The sequence below is a fragment of the Patagioenas fasciata genome, chromosome 1 (genome assembly GCF_037038585.1).
Source record: "Patagioenas fasciata isolate bPatFas1 chromosome 1, bPatFas1.hap1, whole genome shotgun sequence".
NCBI lineage: Eukaryota > Metazoa > Chordata > Aves > Columbiformes > Columbidae > Patagioenas > Patagioenas fasciata.
Window position 1 is genome coordinate 114,861,528 of NC_092520.1, and position 16,924 is coordinate 114,878,451.

General features: G+C 37.0%; 1 protein-coding gene across 1 annotated transcript in view; it reads left to right on the plus strand.

The window, feature by feature from the left end:
- PUDP (pseudouridine 5'-phosphatase) overlaps positions 1–16,924 on the plus strand; it is an 82,653-nt gene that overhangs the window by 22,803 nt on the left and 42,926 nt on the right. The window contains exons 2-3 of the mRNA XM_065856161.2: positions 4,178–4,396; positions 16,252–16,481. Of these exons, the coding sequence (XP_065712233.1) occupies positions 4,178–4,396; positions 16,252–16,481 (449 nt within the window). The remainder of the gene's footprint in view (positions 1–4,177; positions 4,397–16,251; positions 16,482–16,924) is intronic.

Sequence of the window (16,924 nt, forward strand, 5' to 3'; positions counted from 1 at the left end):
TAATCAGGACAATTAAAATCATGTTGTTTCTCAAGAGTTACAAATATGTAGAATCTTACAAGAGGTCGTGAATCTTGTGATGAGGGTAATTTTCTTTGCATCAAAGTTGATGACCAGAGTCCAAATGCTATGACTTCAAGCAGAGTCAAAGTGATCTCTTTGAAAGAAAAGTTGAATGTTTTGTAAGCCAATTCTTTTAAAGCAAGATTAGTGAGGAAGGAAAGGCTTTCTGTCATCTTGCTTGTTTAAGCATTTATGTTGCTTTAAACAATTGAGTAATATGTGAGATTAACTCACATTTAAATGTAGGCAGTGATCAGTTGTGGTGTGTTGACCAATTTGAGGGTTTGTTTTGTGAGTTTTGTGGGGTTTTTTTGTGTTGCTCCCCGCCTTTTTCTTTTTCTTCCTCCTTGGCACTGAGAAAACTAAGCTCTAACACAATGCAAATAGGATAACAACTGTTTTAACAGATTTGACTCAAACTTCTTCATGAGTACTCTGCAGTTGGCAAACTGCAACATTGCATAGCAGCTTATTTTTAGATCTGCAATCTGGACACTATTAAGCATTTCTTGAAGAAGAAAAAGCAAATTTTGTTCCCAGATCTGGTATGTGATATTTAAAATGCAGGAGGCTGTTAAACTGAGTATGGACTACCCCTATGAAACGTCTGTAAAATGTCCATGTCTGTCCAGAAAATGGTCATTGAGTTCATTTAGTTCATGACTTTGTGCTCTCTCTGTTATGGTGGTCATTCAGGAAAGGAAAGGTGGTGTGTTGTATGGAGCTACTGGGCATCAAAGGCAGCTCAGGTTGGGGCACTGCTGCACTTGCAGAGCTTCTTGTAAGGCTCGTCCTCCATTGATTTGGGTGCTTCCTGCTACACCGATTCCTATAACATGCAACTCAAATAATGGGTTACAAAAATTTAGAGTTATTTCCATTACAGTCTCTACCCTTGGTCCCTTTGGACCACACCATAGGGTTTAACATTGCAGTGAACTCCTCTCCTTGCTCATAGCCTGGCTAGCAACAAGGGAGTCCTGCTATAGTAATTCCCATAACATGCAACTCAAATCATGGGTTTCTCTCCTGATTTCTCTACCTCCCCTTCCACCCTGGAACAATGCCAGGGGGTGGGAATTGGGAGTTGTGATCCATTCATCACATGTTGTTTCTGCTGCGCCTTCCTCCTCAGGGGGAGAACTCCTCGCACTGCTCCTCTGCTGTAGTGTTGGGTCCCTCCTGCAGGAGACCGTTCTCCATGAACTTCTGTAGCATGAATCCTTCCCACAGACTGCTCCAGCATGGGTCATTTCCATGGGGTCACAGCCTCCTTTGGGCATCCACCTGCTCCAGGTAGATATCTACTCCACTGTGGACCTCCATGAGCTGCAGGGGGATGGCCAGCCTCAGCATGGTCTTCACCACAGGTTGCGGGGGAACCTCTGCTCTTGTGTCTAGAGCACTTCCTCCCACTCCTTCTACTTTGACCTTGGTTTCTGCAGAGTTGTTTGGACTTGAGTTCACACTGGAGTTCCAGCCTGTCCTGTACAGCAGCACAGAAGCAGCAGTGATGCCCTGGCCATGTGCCAACTCAGATACATCACCATTGCTGTTATCAAAATGTTCCCGGGCACAGCCGAGTCAGATGATGAGCAGTACAGCAAGCAGAGAAAGCAAAAAACAGACACTAACAAACATCAGACTCTGATTTACAGCAAGGTGAGCAAGCTCTATGGCAAGCACAGGAGCCTGCCAATTAATAGCTAAACAGCAATAACAGCTATAAATTGGATATAGCACATTCCAATCAAAACTGTCATTATCTTGAACCCTTTGAGCTCCATGTTTTGTGCCATAAATGACAATAGTGGTTCAACAGCAGCCAGCAACTAAACAGCCACTCACTCATTCCCCCCACATTCTGCCGTGGGATGGGGGAGAGAATCGTAAAAGTGAGAAAACTCGTGGGTTGAGATAAAGGCAGTTTAATAGGTAAAGCAAAAGCCACACACACACAAGCAAAGTAAAATAAGGGATTCATTCACTACTTCGTATAGGCAGGCAGGTGTTCAGCCACTTCTGGGAAAGCCAGGCTCCATCAAACTAACAGTTACTTGGGGAGGTAAACATCATCTCTCTGAATATCCTCCTCATCCTTCTTCCCCAGCTTTATATACTAAGCATTCACATGGTATGGAATATGCCTTTGGTCACTTGGGGTCAGCTGTGTCACCTTCCAACTTCTGTGCATCTGGCATGGGGCAAGAAGCTGAAAAGACGTTGACTGCTGTGTCACAACAGTGAGAACACTCCAGTGTTACCAACATGCTGCTTCTGCTAAATCCAAAACACAGCACTATACCAGCTACTAGGAAGAAAATTAACTCTATCCCAGCTGAAACCAGGACAACACTATATTCTTAATTCACCTTCTCTGCTCACAGAGGATACTACCTGGCAGTATCAAGCAAACTGGGTGCTAGCCAGCATAGCATTGTTGAAAGCCCAGTTGCTTGTGCTTCTGCTGGTTCAAAATGGTGTTGCAATACCTTTCCTGTGTATTATATGGGTCTCCCACATTACTCTTAGCTTTTTTCCATAAGTGGCATTAAGAAACATTTGCAAAGAGTAGTACAAGTGCTATTTTTTTTTTATTTCATTTTTCATCTAAGAGGTTTTTGTGAACCATTTGCTGCCCTGTTAAGCAGTTCAGACAAGTACATTGGTTCTTTAGCTGATCTTTTGGCTCAGCATCCCTTCTGGTTACTGAAGGGAAACATGTAGAAGAGTGCTCTGGCAGGCGGCAGAGAGTATCTTCTGAACTGCTGTGGGTTCACATGGTAGTAGGTGCAGTGATGGGAGATGGCCACAGTGTTTCTCGTTTGATTCCAGATTGAAATCTTGTGAAGATCTCAGGACAAGCAGATTACTGTGGTTAAGCAGCGAGATTTGTCAGACTGCAGGGAAGATCTTCGCTTATATTGTAGTTACGGGCTCTGCTTTCTTCAGTTTGCCTTCTTCATAGTATCTACGATAAAGCTAGAGGTTTTTAAACTCTGTTGCGTACTTATATATTCAGAAAGTGAGGCAATGTGCACATGAATACATTCACTGTGTTATTATGCCTATAAAACTATTTTTACATGGCAAAGGACATACTGATATGTGAATACCTTAATTTTTCTAAATAAATCTTGTAAGAGCAACTATTTTCTTTCCTTGCTTTTGCCTTTTGTTGCTAAAGTGATAATAGTAAACATACCTTTAGAGGTACAGGAAGCAAAGATATGCATGGAAGGAAATTAAAGCATGGTTAACAGCAGTAGCTGGTGTTTCAAAGGAGACTACTTAAATAGATAAACAGATGGGTAGAAAATCCACTGTTCAGGATCTTTGCTGGAAGAAAGCCAAGAGTCGAAAGGACTTTTCTTCCCTGTTTTGGTGTTAGATTAAATGTTATTGACCTTCTTTTTCAAAGATTTGTCTGGGGGGAAAGACAGAACTGTTTGTTTATATTAAAAAAAAAATAGTTTGAAACCTAAGAACACCTTTGACATAGAAGCTGATAGTTTTACTGTCAAAATTCAGCCTGAAGCTAACTGTTGCCAGAAACCCTCTGGAAATACAAGTGGGTGTGTTCTACTTGAGTAATCACATGTAAATGCAGAGGTGCCGGCAGCACTGTAATAATGACGGTAGTGTCTTTGAAGGCACTCTGAAGCTTCTGTTCAAAGACACTCTTAAATAATTAAATCTTTTTCTTATTTTTTCAATTTACATGGAATATGTAATGACATCCCCCAAGTACCAGATTTCCTTCCTTCCTTTTCTTTCTCATGCAAAGAATAAACAGAGTATTTTAATTCAGACACTGCTTACTAACCTGTATTGAGCAAAGCATGGTGATGAGAGCAGATCCAGATATTTCTTTGTTGTGACCCTCAGTAACCTTTTCTTAACACAAAAGTGACAACTTGAAAAACCTGGGTACTCCTGAGGTTGTTTTAGAAGTCTGTGTTCCCCTCTGCAAATAAAGGAAGGCAATTTTGTCCACTTTGATGTGCCCTCTGGCTCCTGGCAGTTCACTCTGGGACCATTTATGTGGTCCTCCTTTTAAGGTTGGCTGCTCAACTTGCTGTACATAATTTCTTTTTTTTTTTTTTTTCTCCAGATACCGAACGTCTCTATACTGTAGTGTTTGAAGAGATCTGTGGGCGTTTTGGAAAGGCCTACACCTGGGATGTGAAATCCTTGGTCATGGGTAAAAAAGCCCTAGAAGGGGCAGAGATTATTCGAGATACTCTAGATCTTCCAATGACCAAAGAAGAGTTACTACATGAAAGTAAAATAATGCAAGAGAAAATATTCCCTGCTGCTGAATTGATGCCAGGTATGTTTCTCTTCAGTATTTGTAAACTGTTTACGGAATTACTTAAATGCTAGCCAAGATTGAAGTTTTTAATCTGCCTTCCACAAAGCAGTTTCTCGTACAGATTCAGTTCCATCACTCTAGTTGTAGCAAGTTTTACTCAAATCTACCTCCTATTTACCTGTTAAAGGGTAATGAAAACTTTTTTTCTTGTTTACTCGGAGAAGAGCTTTTTGTTTATGTGTTTTAAAAAAAGAAAAATTATAAAGTGTATGTGCATGAATTTTGTTTTGTAAAGAAAACATTCTTCGTAATTGCTGTTGGTATATGCATAAACACAGCAAGTTAGTTTTCTCTGGCTATGAGCACAGTCCAACTTTGTAAAGCACAACTACACTTTTAAATGTGCAGACAAATGTATGAGCCCATGGGTTTCATCTCGCCTAACCTCAACGTTGAAACTTAAGCCTGGCATTTGAGCCAGTCGTGTGTCAATGGAGAGGGAGAGTTTCTCAGGTTGTCTTAAGACAGGTAAGTTTAATCACATTCTGAAGATACATGTTTTTTTACCAATGATTGTGGAGGAAGCCCAAATGAGTGGCTTAAACCAGGTACCTCAAGATGAGTAAGAAGGTGAATCTTAATTGTAGTATGAACTCATAATTTTGTATTCTGTTATGTATACATTTGGAATGCTTAAAGAAAAATCCTCAGCCATGCAAGATAAGCAATACCTAAAGCTAAGATTACTGTTAATTTTTTGTGCAGTGTTAAACCTCCTGGAGCAAATATCAATAATTTACGAATGAAAAAAAAGTAAAGGAAAGGGGGAGAAAAAAACAGTATTAAAAGTAAAATAGCTACATGTCACTATACCAAGTCTCACTGTTATAATTTTTTCTCTTTGAATTTATGCTTGTTTGTCCTGAAAATCTTTACAGCACATTAACGATGTTTGCATTTTTAGATCCTTTTTTATACCTAGTTTCATAATGCATTAAGAGGATGAGTGTTAAAAATACGTGGTATGTTAGGAATAAATAACAAGCAGCAAAAATAAAACATGTAATTTTTTTTTTTTTAGGTACATTAAAAAATACAGTATTTTGTACAGCAAATTTATTTAGTTATCTCTCTGATGTCTTTCATATGAAAGATTTTTCAAATTGCATCTTTCTTGCTTGTAGATCCACCTAAAACTGTAAGACCAGTTAAAGTCTCCAGGAAAACAAGAAAGATGGAGGGACGTGGTTTTTATTTTTTCACGTCAAAATTCTGGAGCGAACTTTGCAGCTATCTCTTTTGCAAGACAAACAAAACCCCTTACTCTCAGTTTAGAAAAGGCCAGGTGGACGGATTGGGTGAAATGTTAGGAAACACAGAGAAGAGTTACTGTAATGTAACAGCGCACTTAACAGGTGCTGTTAAATGGATATTCTGTGCCTGCTGAGGACTGTGATATTGTGGCTGAGCTGGCTGGAACAGAATTGCAGAGGGATGATGGAACAGATTAGCTGAAGGAAACAAAGTTTTGAGCTGTTCCTGCCTTCAAAATTGGATTCTGGGCTTACTAAAGCTGGGCTGTTATAGATGAAACAAGCAAAATTCTTAATGGGACAAGCAAGTAAACATTTTTATCATCACCAGAATTGTTCAACGGATTATCTTTACAGTTCAGCTAAATACATACGATAACTTTCTTCAGGCTATTTTCCAAAGCAGAATTGATGTGAACTTAAGTACTCTACGCTCATTGGCCATGGTGGGGAGCAAATGCAGCCTTGGTCACTGAAGTAATGGGATCTGTACTTTACTTGGAAGCAGCACATTAGATACAAGCTGAATTGCTATGAATTTTGAGAAAATGAGCTTCATGTCAGCTAATAATCTAGAAGGAGGGGGATTCAGCTTTTTCTTTAAGGACTGACCTGTTCTTCAATCTGGTAATCAGATTTTTTTTAATCTGATACTTTTCTTCTCTCCTTTTGTATCTTCCAAGAATATATGTTAGTGTAATCCTTGTGGATTTATTCTACAGTCTTTTAATGTTCTTTAATGAAAAATGGACTTCATGCAGGTATTGTGTAAAATGTAAGACTGTGGTGACATTTTAAATTTACGATATTCTCTAAATAAGGTGATCTTTCAGATGATTACAGGTAAGTGCAGGAAAGTGAAAATTAATTGTCATATTTATTAATGGCATAAAATGACTCTGACGTGCTGAGTCTGTGGCCATCTTTTGGCAGTTAATAGTCAGCTGAGGTTCTATTTTTCAGTTAATTTTTAGAGTTTTTCCAAAAATAAGGCTCAAATTTGGTTTTGTAGAAAGCAGTGCTGAATAGTGGCCAATGATGTTTGAAAAAGTGACTGAAGCAAAGCAACACTTGTTTCTGGACCCAGAATGAGCCATGCACATGTGTGTGCCAGCAATAACTTTGTTAATTCCCAGATCAAGTAACTGACAGGTATTTCAGTGGCGGTTAAAGATGGTGTGGAAGTTGTACAAATACACAATTGGGAAAGCAGTTCTTTGCCTGACAGACCATGCCACTTGGTGCACAACAATTCTAAGATATTAGCAGTTGCAGACAGAATTATGGCTATTTCAGTATGGCTGAACTGACTTATAAACTTCCATGCATGAGGCTCCAGTCAAAATACAGATTTTATCTACGAAGAGGATATATTCATTTCTAATGTGGAATTTTCCAGTAACTATTTGAGAGTTTTTCACAGGTTTATTTTTAGTTCTGAAAGAATCTTATGGAAGGCTAGTTTTGATTCAGTGGAGAAAAGAATTAATCCAAGACAATGCTAACAAAATGACAGGGCTGCCACTTGCGCTGCTTTTCGAAATATTTCTGTCAGAGTACACAAATTGTTATCTGCAAGAGTAACATAGTTGCCTCCCTGTTTCTGCAAACGCAGTACTACATTGCAGGGAAGTGGATCAACAGAGCAGTAGGGAATGACAGATGGAACAGAAGAAAACCACGCATATGTACATTTACCTGTATGTGTATAGGTGTGCTTTTGCTAAAGATAAACCCATGATATGCACAGAGCTAGAAAAACCTAACTCAAAGTTACACAGCTGCCAACAGTTACTGTAATCATGTCAAGGTTATGAAATTAATGCCATTCTTTCATAGCAGTCTCTATTTTTTGGCTCATCGTCTTCACAAAGCACAGGTCCTTAGAGATTGTGTGGCTGTGTATACCTTTCTGACGTTTTCCATTTCTGAATAATTTCCATGATAAATGTGATTTCTTTGCTGCAGCTTCTGTTCAGGCAGTGTAGAATGTGTTGTGCAAACTGTTTTCCAGTTCAGGTACAGTTGACTCTCTCTTGCAGACATGAGGAGGTAATTTCATAGTTCAGATTTAGTACCGAATGAAGCTGATCAGAAATCTCAAAAAGAGAAGAGAAAGAGTTCAAGTTCTAATGGCAGCTCACTTTAAAGACTTATGTATTTTTTTCTTGAACAGTTCCATTCAACCAGAAGTCTAGTTTGCTTAGCTATTGTTTCTTTGATTCATGTTGTGCACTAAACAGTTAAACAGATGACCTACAATGTTTTCTTTTCCTTCCTATTATTGTTTTAATGATAAGAAACTCTAGTGAATCCATACTGGGCTCAGTGACCCTTTAACCCCTCGAGATCAGTCAATTAGCTGCAAACTTGGCATGGTGCTGTCTGTTTGGCTGATTTCAAACATTTGGCCTTTGCATTAAGTCCTAAAGGATTGCAACCCAAAATTGCCTTTACCGGGAAGTCAGCGACACAGTTGACAGAGGTTCCGAACTGTGTAAACTTTAGTACTTGTAGTGTTTCCATGGCCATGCTTGTGTTGGTATGTCTAGACTGAAATAACATTATCAATTTGGTGAACAGGCAGTCTCTGCCACCAGATGAATCTCTGGTACTTTATAGAGAGCAATAAGATGAGAATATGGAATTCTTTATTAATAGCCAGTTACCCAAATTGATAAGTAGGTTATTTTTTGCCACCTCCACTGTTATAGCTAAGTGAAAAGATAACATACCATTGCAGATAGCATTTTTAATATCTCAGAACAAAAAAAGAAATAGGTGGATCTGACAGTTACATTTCCATAGTCTCATCAGATTGGTGGCATTACACCAAGTGGTGGAAAGTCCCACCTCTGTCACCTTCACAACAGCAATGCTCACTTTTGAGGACTGAGAGCAAGTGTAGATAATAACGCTGTGCTGATGGGCTTTCAACTGTTGTAGCACTGCAGACTACATAAGAATATTTTTTAATCAGTTTGTGACTTAATTTAACAGCTTCTTATTCTATGTGAGATGATTTTTTTTCTTTCCTTGTTGAATGCTTTTATTGTTCAGAGGTTGCTGAAGTTTTTACCATAGAATCGCTTCTATGAATTTAAAGAATTATCATTGAATTGGCTAGAAACGTAATCAACTTGACAAAGCTCTGAGTGGTAATGTTAGCGTTTCTTTGATTAAAGAGAGTGATGAAATCTTGAAGAGCTTTAAGTGTGGTTTGATATCACATTCACTGTAGGAACTGTAAATGATTTTGAAAAAGAGGAGCAGTCTTTTCATGCAGAGGCTGTATTTATGTTAAGATTTCCATTTGTGCACAACTGACCATACATCACACAAGACATGCATAATGCATGTACACAGTTAATTTAAACAATGCACAGAGCACTTTGGTTTCCTTTAGTCTTTTTCTCAGCAGTAAATCTTATCTTGCAAATACATGCTGAATGCTCTCATACAGCTTGCTTTGTGTAATGTTACACCAAAATGAAGTGGACTTGAATGTGGGTCTCTAAAAAGCATTGATTTCTTTTGTGCCCCGGCGGTCAGGTGTCCTCTGTTCTCATGCTGTTAGTGTGAGTGGAAGCTTACTGTATCTACACTGTGGTAAATGAGGAACAACGCTGTGAGAGATATAAATGAAGATCATCTTCGAGAAAGTGCTGAAAGTCTGCAAAAAGAGTGTGAAGTTGTATTTGCACTCTAATTTGTGTGTGAGCTATGTAAAGAAAGGACTTGGTGACCACTGTAGGTCTTCCAACAAAAATTTCAGTGTACAAGGCAAAAGTCTGTTGATCAAGACAATATTCTCTAAAAAAGGCTGTAACCGTGTTGTTTCTTCTGCAGCATATTCTGCATCCTGGCTACAAGACCTTAGGAAGTGTAGTTCTATTAGCATGTACTGTGTAGGGTAGATGAGCTCCAAAAGTGCAGCAGGGAAAGAGAAACAAAATATAAGAGGTACACCAGCGAAGGAAAAGGGAAAGCAGGTAAAAAAGGTAATAATAACAGACTGGTCAAACATGCTACAAAAAGGAAACAGAAAAATGAATATTTTTTTGGGAGAGAATAATTAGCTCAGATTAAAAAAAAAAACAAACCAAAACTCTAAGCAAGCTCAAACATATATAGATAAAACATACATAGGAAAAGATTTGGTTGCCCATGAGATAGTTAGGTTTTGGTTGTTGTTGTTGTTATTGTTTGTGGGTTTTGTTGGTTTGTTATTTGTTGTTGTTGTTTTTGTTTGTTTGTTTGTTTTCTCTCAATTACAAAAGGCCTTCATGGAATATTTCAGTACCCCATCCCATTTTTCAAAGCAGCATATTTTTTTTTTTCAAAGAAGTTTAGGGAGAGAATCGTTCCTTAGGTTTAGGATTACAGTTGACAATAAACCGCGTGTGATTAATAGTATGCATTATGAAATTTTCAAATGAAAGTAGCCTGTTTAGCTTATTGAAGTAAGGAGTATGATTATCTTTTCAACAGTTTAAATTAACTGGAGACCAAAGTATGTATTGCAATTACAAAATGCAGACAAAAAAATAAGAATAGCACACTGATTTAACTGGATAAATAATCAAATAACTGGTAACTAACTGTAGAGGGAGATAAGACAATCTAAGAGGTGTCCTAGGTAACTCACTTTTTCTGAAGTATTTCTGTAGTCTCCAGATGTCAAAAGGTATAGAATAGTTGTAGATAGCAGTGATGTTGTTACTATAATCATAATGATTTGAGGCCTACGTGAAAATTTCAAATGAGAAGTAGTATCTTTCAATTAGCTGAACTGTAGAGAAGCTTTTGGGCATAGAAAGTAACCTTCATGTCGGTTTTAAAATACCCATTCTTTATTTAGGGTTTTCTTAAGAGTTCACTTGTATTTGCTTTCTAAAAAAGCAACTATGCAGAGGAAGACACAAAATAATCATTTTAAGTCTATCTGAAGCTTTTACTATTTCCATACATGTAGCCTTTAGTTTCCTGTAATAATGTAGCCTGAACTTCCACTTGAATCAGAAAATGAACACACAGAATCTGTGGAAATTCCAAATGTATTCATAACCTGATTTCACTGGCTACTTGATGCTTGTATTGAATTAATATAAGGAATATGCTGTTTTTATGGTGTGGGTTTTTTTGTTTTGTTGTGTTGGATTTTTTTTTATTATTTACTATCTTGAACTAAACTAATCCTACATTATACTATTTCTCTGATTATTAGATGTCCAACACTGTAATCTTTTGAATAAACATTCATTTGGAAGAATATAAGGTATTAATGTATATGATGGCTCTCTGTTCCAGTTTGCTCAAAATGTTCTTAAATTGGTTAACACTGTAGCTAAATTAGTTGAAAACTATAAACGAATATTATCTATGATGGTTGGTGCAGAACTGAAACCCCTGTGAGCTGTTTGTGTTTTATTTGAGGGTGAGAAAAACAGGGATGTGTCTGCTAAATGTCCTTTCTAGAAGAACATGTTAGCTTTCAAATAACAAGTTAAAACGAAAGACATAACACACATACTGTCTTCTCTATTGCCCATGGATTTCCTGTTTCTCTTCCTGGGATTGCATAATGGTTAAAATACTATTAAATAGAAATTAGGTGTAATTAGTACCCAAGGTGGTACCCAAGGATGAACTAAAGAGATACAAGAGAAATATGGTACAATGTGATGTTCATGAAAGGATTTGCCACTGAAAATGCTACCATTGCTTTATTTGAGGCCTCCTCGATGAGGTAGGAGCTCTTGTAATGTAATTTTGAAGCTTAATTTTCATAAAAGCTACCTTGTTAATTTTAAGATACGAACTTCTTACAGTTCTGTTTACCATGTATGCTTTTGCTTAAGGCAAGACCTTGAGGAGTTACATTTGTCTTTCCAGGGCTTGTATAGCTTATGTTCATCTTTTTAGGGTTGAGACAGACATTAGAAAAGAGGGTGGACCTGTGGAGAGTCTGTGTAGGCCTGCACATTTCTGTGACCTTGTTCCTGTACTCCGTGCTGGCAGTACACAGACCAGCTCTGTTCCTGGAGCCAAAAGACTGTAGGATTTTGTCTGTGTTTATAAGACCATCAAACAGTGGATTTTCAGGTTAGGTTACTGGCAAAACTTGAACGATTGGCTGCCTGGATGGTGTAGTTATGCCTTCAATTAAATAGACTGCAAGCAGAAATGTGAACACCAGAAATTTTTGAACAGGTGAACGGAGGAAACTGAAATTATGGTTCAGTGATGAAGCAGCATGAATAATCCTCCTCCATATCTCATATGCTTGCCCAGTTTATGATGGAGATCACTTTCTTCACTATCTTGAAAAGCATTCTTATAGTCTACCGTAACATGTTCATAGAAACTTCTCTTTAGGAAAAGAGAAAAATAATAAATGCTTTGTAAGACAAAAGTTTGGTTGAAGACTTATATTAGAAAAAAAAATACAAGAGCTTTGTATTATTTCCTTATTTGTCTGGAGGCATTTGACAAGAAATAGGTCTGAATCTGGAGTTCCAGAACTGATATAAATTAGGAACAGTGTTCTGTTCAGGGGTAGACAAACACAAGAAAAGTGATGGTAAAAAAATCTGAAAGTATATCAAATAAAATGTAGCAAAAATGTATGTGTTATTCACCATACTGGAGTATTCTGTATGACATGGAGCTCATTTTTGTATAAAGCTAAGAGGAAAATAAAAATACCATTTGTTCTCTGTCGATTTGAATTAGCTCTCAGGTGTTGTGTCTTGTTAATTTTCACTTCATAATGAATAATGCCACTTAATTATAAAATGTCATAACTGAAAAAAAGATCATGTAGAAAACAGTGTTGTAATAGCATATAAATAATTAGGTAGGGACTCTGGTCAGATCATTTTAGTGTAATATTATTTGGTTTCCTGAACTCTTGCTGTACACATTTGTACTAGTCAATGAAAAGAAAAATGTGACAGCCCAAGGGTTTTGTTATTCACTGTAAGCCTTTATTTTAGTTTGTCAGTTGATCCAATATGTTAGTCACCATGGTTTCAGCTGAATCTAAAGAGAACAAGCACCACATTAGGAGTCTAATGGAGGAATAATACTTCTTTTTCAAAAAAAAAAAAAAAACGTAGATTATATACTTTTTTCTGAAACTTTCAGAACACAGGTGCTGATCTCTTCCTTTAAAATAGGTCTGTGGTCTCAGAAGAAATAACTCCTTTCTGTTGGGTTAATTCAGGTTTGTTTTTTTTCTTTTCCCAAAGTTGTTAACTTAATTGACATTTATGATTAATCAGGTTTTAAAGATGCTGACATTTAAAGTCGATCCTTTCTTCATCTTCTGTAACTAAATTCATTTTACAATTCCTTTCACCTATTTTTCCTTCCAATAGTCACTGGTGTTACACTATTACATTCAGAATATAGTAAGCTTCTGCGTCTGTTCTAAAACTTAATATTTAAAGAGATAGAGGAAAGAAACAATATTCTCCTTTTTGATTATTTGAAATGAAAGACCACATTTGGAAATAAAGCATAGCAATATGGGATATTTATTCCTGATTTTTTTATGATTACTTGAAGAATTTATGTTGTACTGCCTAAGGCTGTTATTGCATGTGTGCTACATTAGGAGTGTTATCGCTTTTAGTAGGAGGGGTGGAGGATGGTGCCAGGAGGCCTAGCAGATAGGTCCCTCTGTGATGAATGGGCCTTGATCCCTGACACAGTAGCTGCAAGTAAGTTAGAAGTTAGTGTGTTCACAGGAATTTTCACCGTACTTCTTCATAGCCATGGAGTTTTTAACTGATTGTTTTTGATGTAACTGAAGTCTTCATTTGATTAGAAATATCTGTGTAGCTATAGGGCATATAATGACAGTATATGGCAGGGGAAGTTTCTTATAGATCTTTAAAGCAGTTCCACACTTTCCCTTCTGTTGATGTTTTCTGTAAAAAACAAAACAAACCAACCAAACAAAAAAACTAAAAAAGATATTTTCTTCTTAATGAAGAATTATATGCTGAATTAGTACAATAATTGTGGCAGTAATTTGCTGTGGTGGCCAAGTGTATAGAGCTTTTCTGGAGGTAATTGATTCAAACAAAAAATGGATTTTGTTGATCTATACCTTCTACAAAGAAATAACAAACCTGTAATGAAAATATTTTTCAACTGCTACTGTCTTGAGCTTGTTAAGATATGCTAGCTATTTATTCTTCCGTATGCTATGCTTTTTCCATGTAGCTGATTTTCCCTTTTTTTTCTTTTTCTAATCTATCTTGCTATGTTTACGCATATGCAACTAATCATTTTTTAAATGGCTTATTTTTATTAAAGTGCCTTTCCCAAATAATATAAATCGTTACTTGCTGGACCTATTAGGGCAGCTGCATTTTAGCTTCCTTGTAGGAATACAAGAGAGAACCCTGAAGAAATAACCTTTCCGCAACAGTGCTTTTCTGTGGCTGGCTACCTCCAATAGAAACGTAGAATAAACATACCCTGTGACAGATGAGCTGAAGCTGTGATGCACTGGGTCTAAAGAAAATTAGCTACTTGAAAAGAGCACAACTTTAGAGAAAAAATAAATATAGCAAGGATGTAGGCGATATAAAAAGTATTCTTTCTTGTGTAATCTTTAGACTTCTTTATATTACTACACACATGATATACTAGCCTTGCTAAATGTTGCAGATAATTTAGAATAAATTCCTTTGACTGAATAAATTTTATTTTAAAAGAGAAATATAGGCTACTGCTTTACATTAAGAGAGCTTAGTACTTCAATTAACGTAATGTGGACTTCACATGTTTCAGAATGAAGACATGATCCGTATCTGAAATAAATAGCTAACTTGTATTTAGCATCATATTTTAATGAGAGGACAGAGTAGCATCATTTGGGAAAAAATTAACTTGCTTATTATCAGTATAACCATTTAAGGGGGCATAGGAAGGCTTTTAAATGAGTGATGCATAGACATTAGAAGAGGAATAATACTTGTTATTTCTGTCCAGCTGGAAGTCTAACATCACAGAATGGCATGTATTTATAATTTAAAGACTGTCTCAAATACAAGCAGGGAGCTGGAAATGTCAGTTATTAATTGGTCGATTAGGTTCTGGAGAACAGAGAAGAAATCTGTGGAGAGCCACACCTGCAGGTCATATTTCCAGGTAGGTGGGTTAGTTAATGCACCTATTTATTAATCTGCACACTTTCTATCAGTACTAGTTGTAACTTCTCAAGTTGGACATGTAACTGTCCTTGTGAAAAATGTATCACAAGTAAGATTGTTGTTTATAGAATTGTCAAAATGGCTTATTAGAACAGAAAAGCTGGAGCACATGGGAAATGCAAATCAGAGATGCTAGTGTGGCAAAGAATTAAATGGACATGGAGGAGCAGGAATGTTTTGAGGAAGCAGGAAACAGACATGACAGTGAATCAGGAGGAAGGGAATGAGATTACGTTAGTACAGCCAGGCATGAAAAGTAGGATAAGAATTCATGCAGTTGGAAGATGAAAACAAAGAATCATTCTCAAGTTGGTTGAAAGAACTTAAAGTCAACTGGAGGCTTATCTACCTGAAACTAGTATCCTTTGTCCAGCACAGTTTGGATTCATGCCAAGAAGCAGAGCTAAAATGATTTTACAGATATAGAGGGATTTTCTCTTGTGAATTGGTAAAGACCAGACCTCCACTTCTCCATTAGACACTGCTGATTGTTTTGTCTGGGAGAAGTATCCAGCATTTAGAATGCTGCAGTGAAGAAGCATTGAAAAGTCTGTGTAGAAAGCTCAAAACTTGCACAGAATAATGAAGTATGTTTCACTCTTACACTGACTGTTGTGTTCTTGCAGTTCCCTGCATTAACCTTCCCTAGAAGGCTGGATCGGATTGAAGTTTCTGCCCATTAGGCTTGAGGTGTTCATTACTCTGGGTTCACAGCATCAATAGATAAAGCTCTGGCATTAACAACTGTGACTGACAGCTCCCCTCCTCTGCCCAGTCTTGCTTTAGTAATTGCAAAAGGGAGAAACTGAGCTCTCTTAGGGGCTGGTTTAAGCCAGTTGGATACCTGCTTCAGAACTTAAAACTATGCCATTCAGTGAGCAGTATATTTCTTTGACTTTGATTTTTTTTTTTTTCCCCAGGTGTTTAAATCTGCGTATAAAAGAAAATGTTCTCCTGTGTGCTTTTCTCTCACTTACAGAGAGTTCGAAATAATAAACATACATAGTATTGGGGACATTGTTTAATGAGCTTCTAGTGGATGTACTGATGCAGTGACGTTGAACCCTTTTTTGGCATATTTTGAGAAAAGCATCATTTGGTGACAGAACAAGTATATAACTTGAGGAATGTTCCATGATTTTTGTGTGGAGAAGGAACATTTCAGATATAGCGCGAATTTTCTTCTACACTGACTGATTGAAATAGGTTGCTATATTCAGTAAGAAAACAATGCTGAAATACTGCTAAATATATTGTAAATAGACATGAATATTAATACATATACCTACATATATGTATATAAAACAAAATTTATATATTTGTCTTACAGGTGTTGATAAGCTGATCCGTCATTTACACAAACACAACATACCCATAGCTGTTGCCACCAGCTCAGATGAAGTGACATTTCAGATGAAAACAGCCAGACACAAAGACTTCTTTGGTCTTTTCTCTCATATTGTGTTGGGAGATGACCCCGAGGTGAAGCATGGCAAACCACAGCCGGATGCATTTCTGGTTTGTGCAAAGAGATTTCACCCTCCTGCACCTCCAGAGAAGGTAAGAAGGGGAGGGAACAAATTAATTGAAAAATTAGGAATATTCAATTTGGGCTATATTTGGAATTTTTTTTAATGTGATAAATACTTAGATTTAATATGAACATTATAAAAATCAGCTACCACTGTTTTCAAAGGTGTTTATTCTGTTGAAGCAAGAGATGCTTGGAAAGCGTCTTTTCCCCCCACTATGTTTAGTGTTTGTGATGCAGATTGCTGTGATTTACTACATGGTAGTGTGCAGTGATAAGAAAGTGTAATGATTTTCTGCTCTATGCATAAATCTGCAAGCTTAACTTTACTAACTTCAAAGTTTGAAAACAGTTATTTAAACATAGCTCAGTTTATTTTTCATACATTCATGGCTGATTTACCTCTTAAGTGTCTAAACATTAAATATACTTCTTTGTAAAGAGGACATATATTTTTTTCCTAAGCCATCTC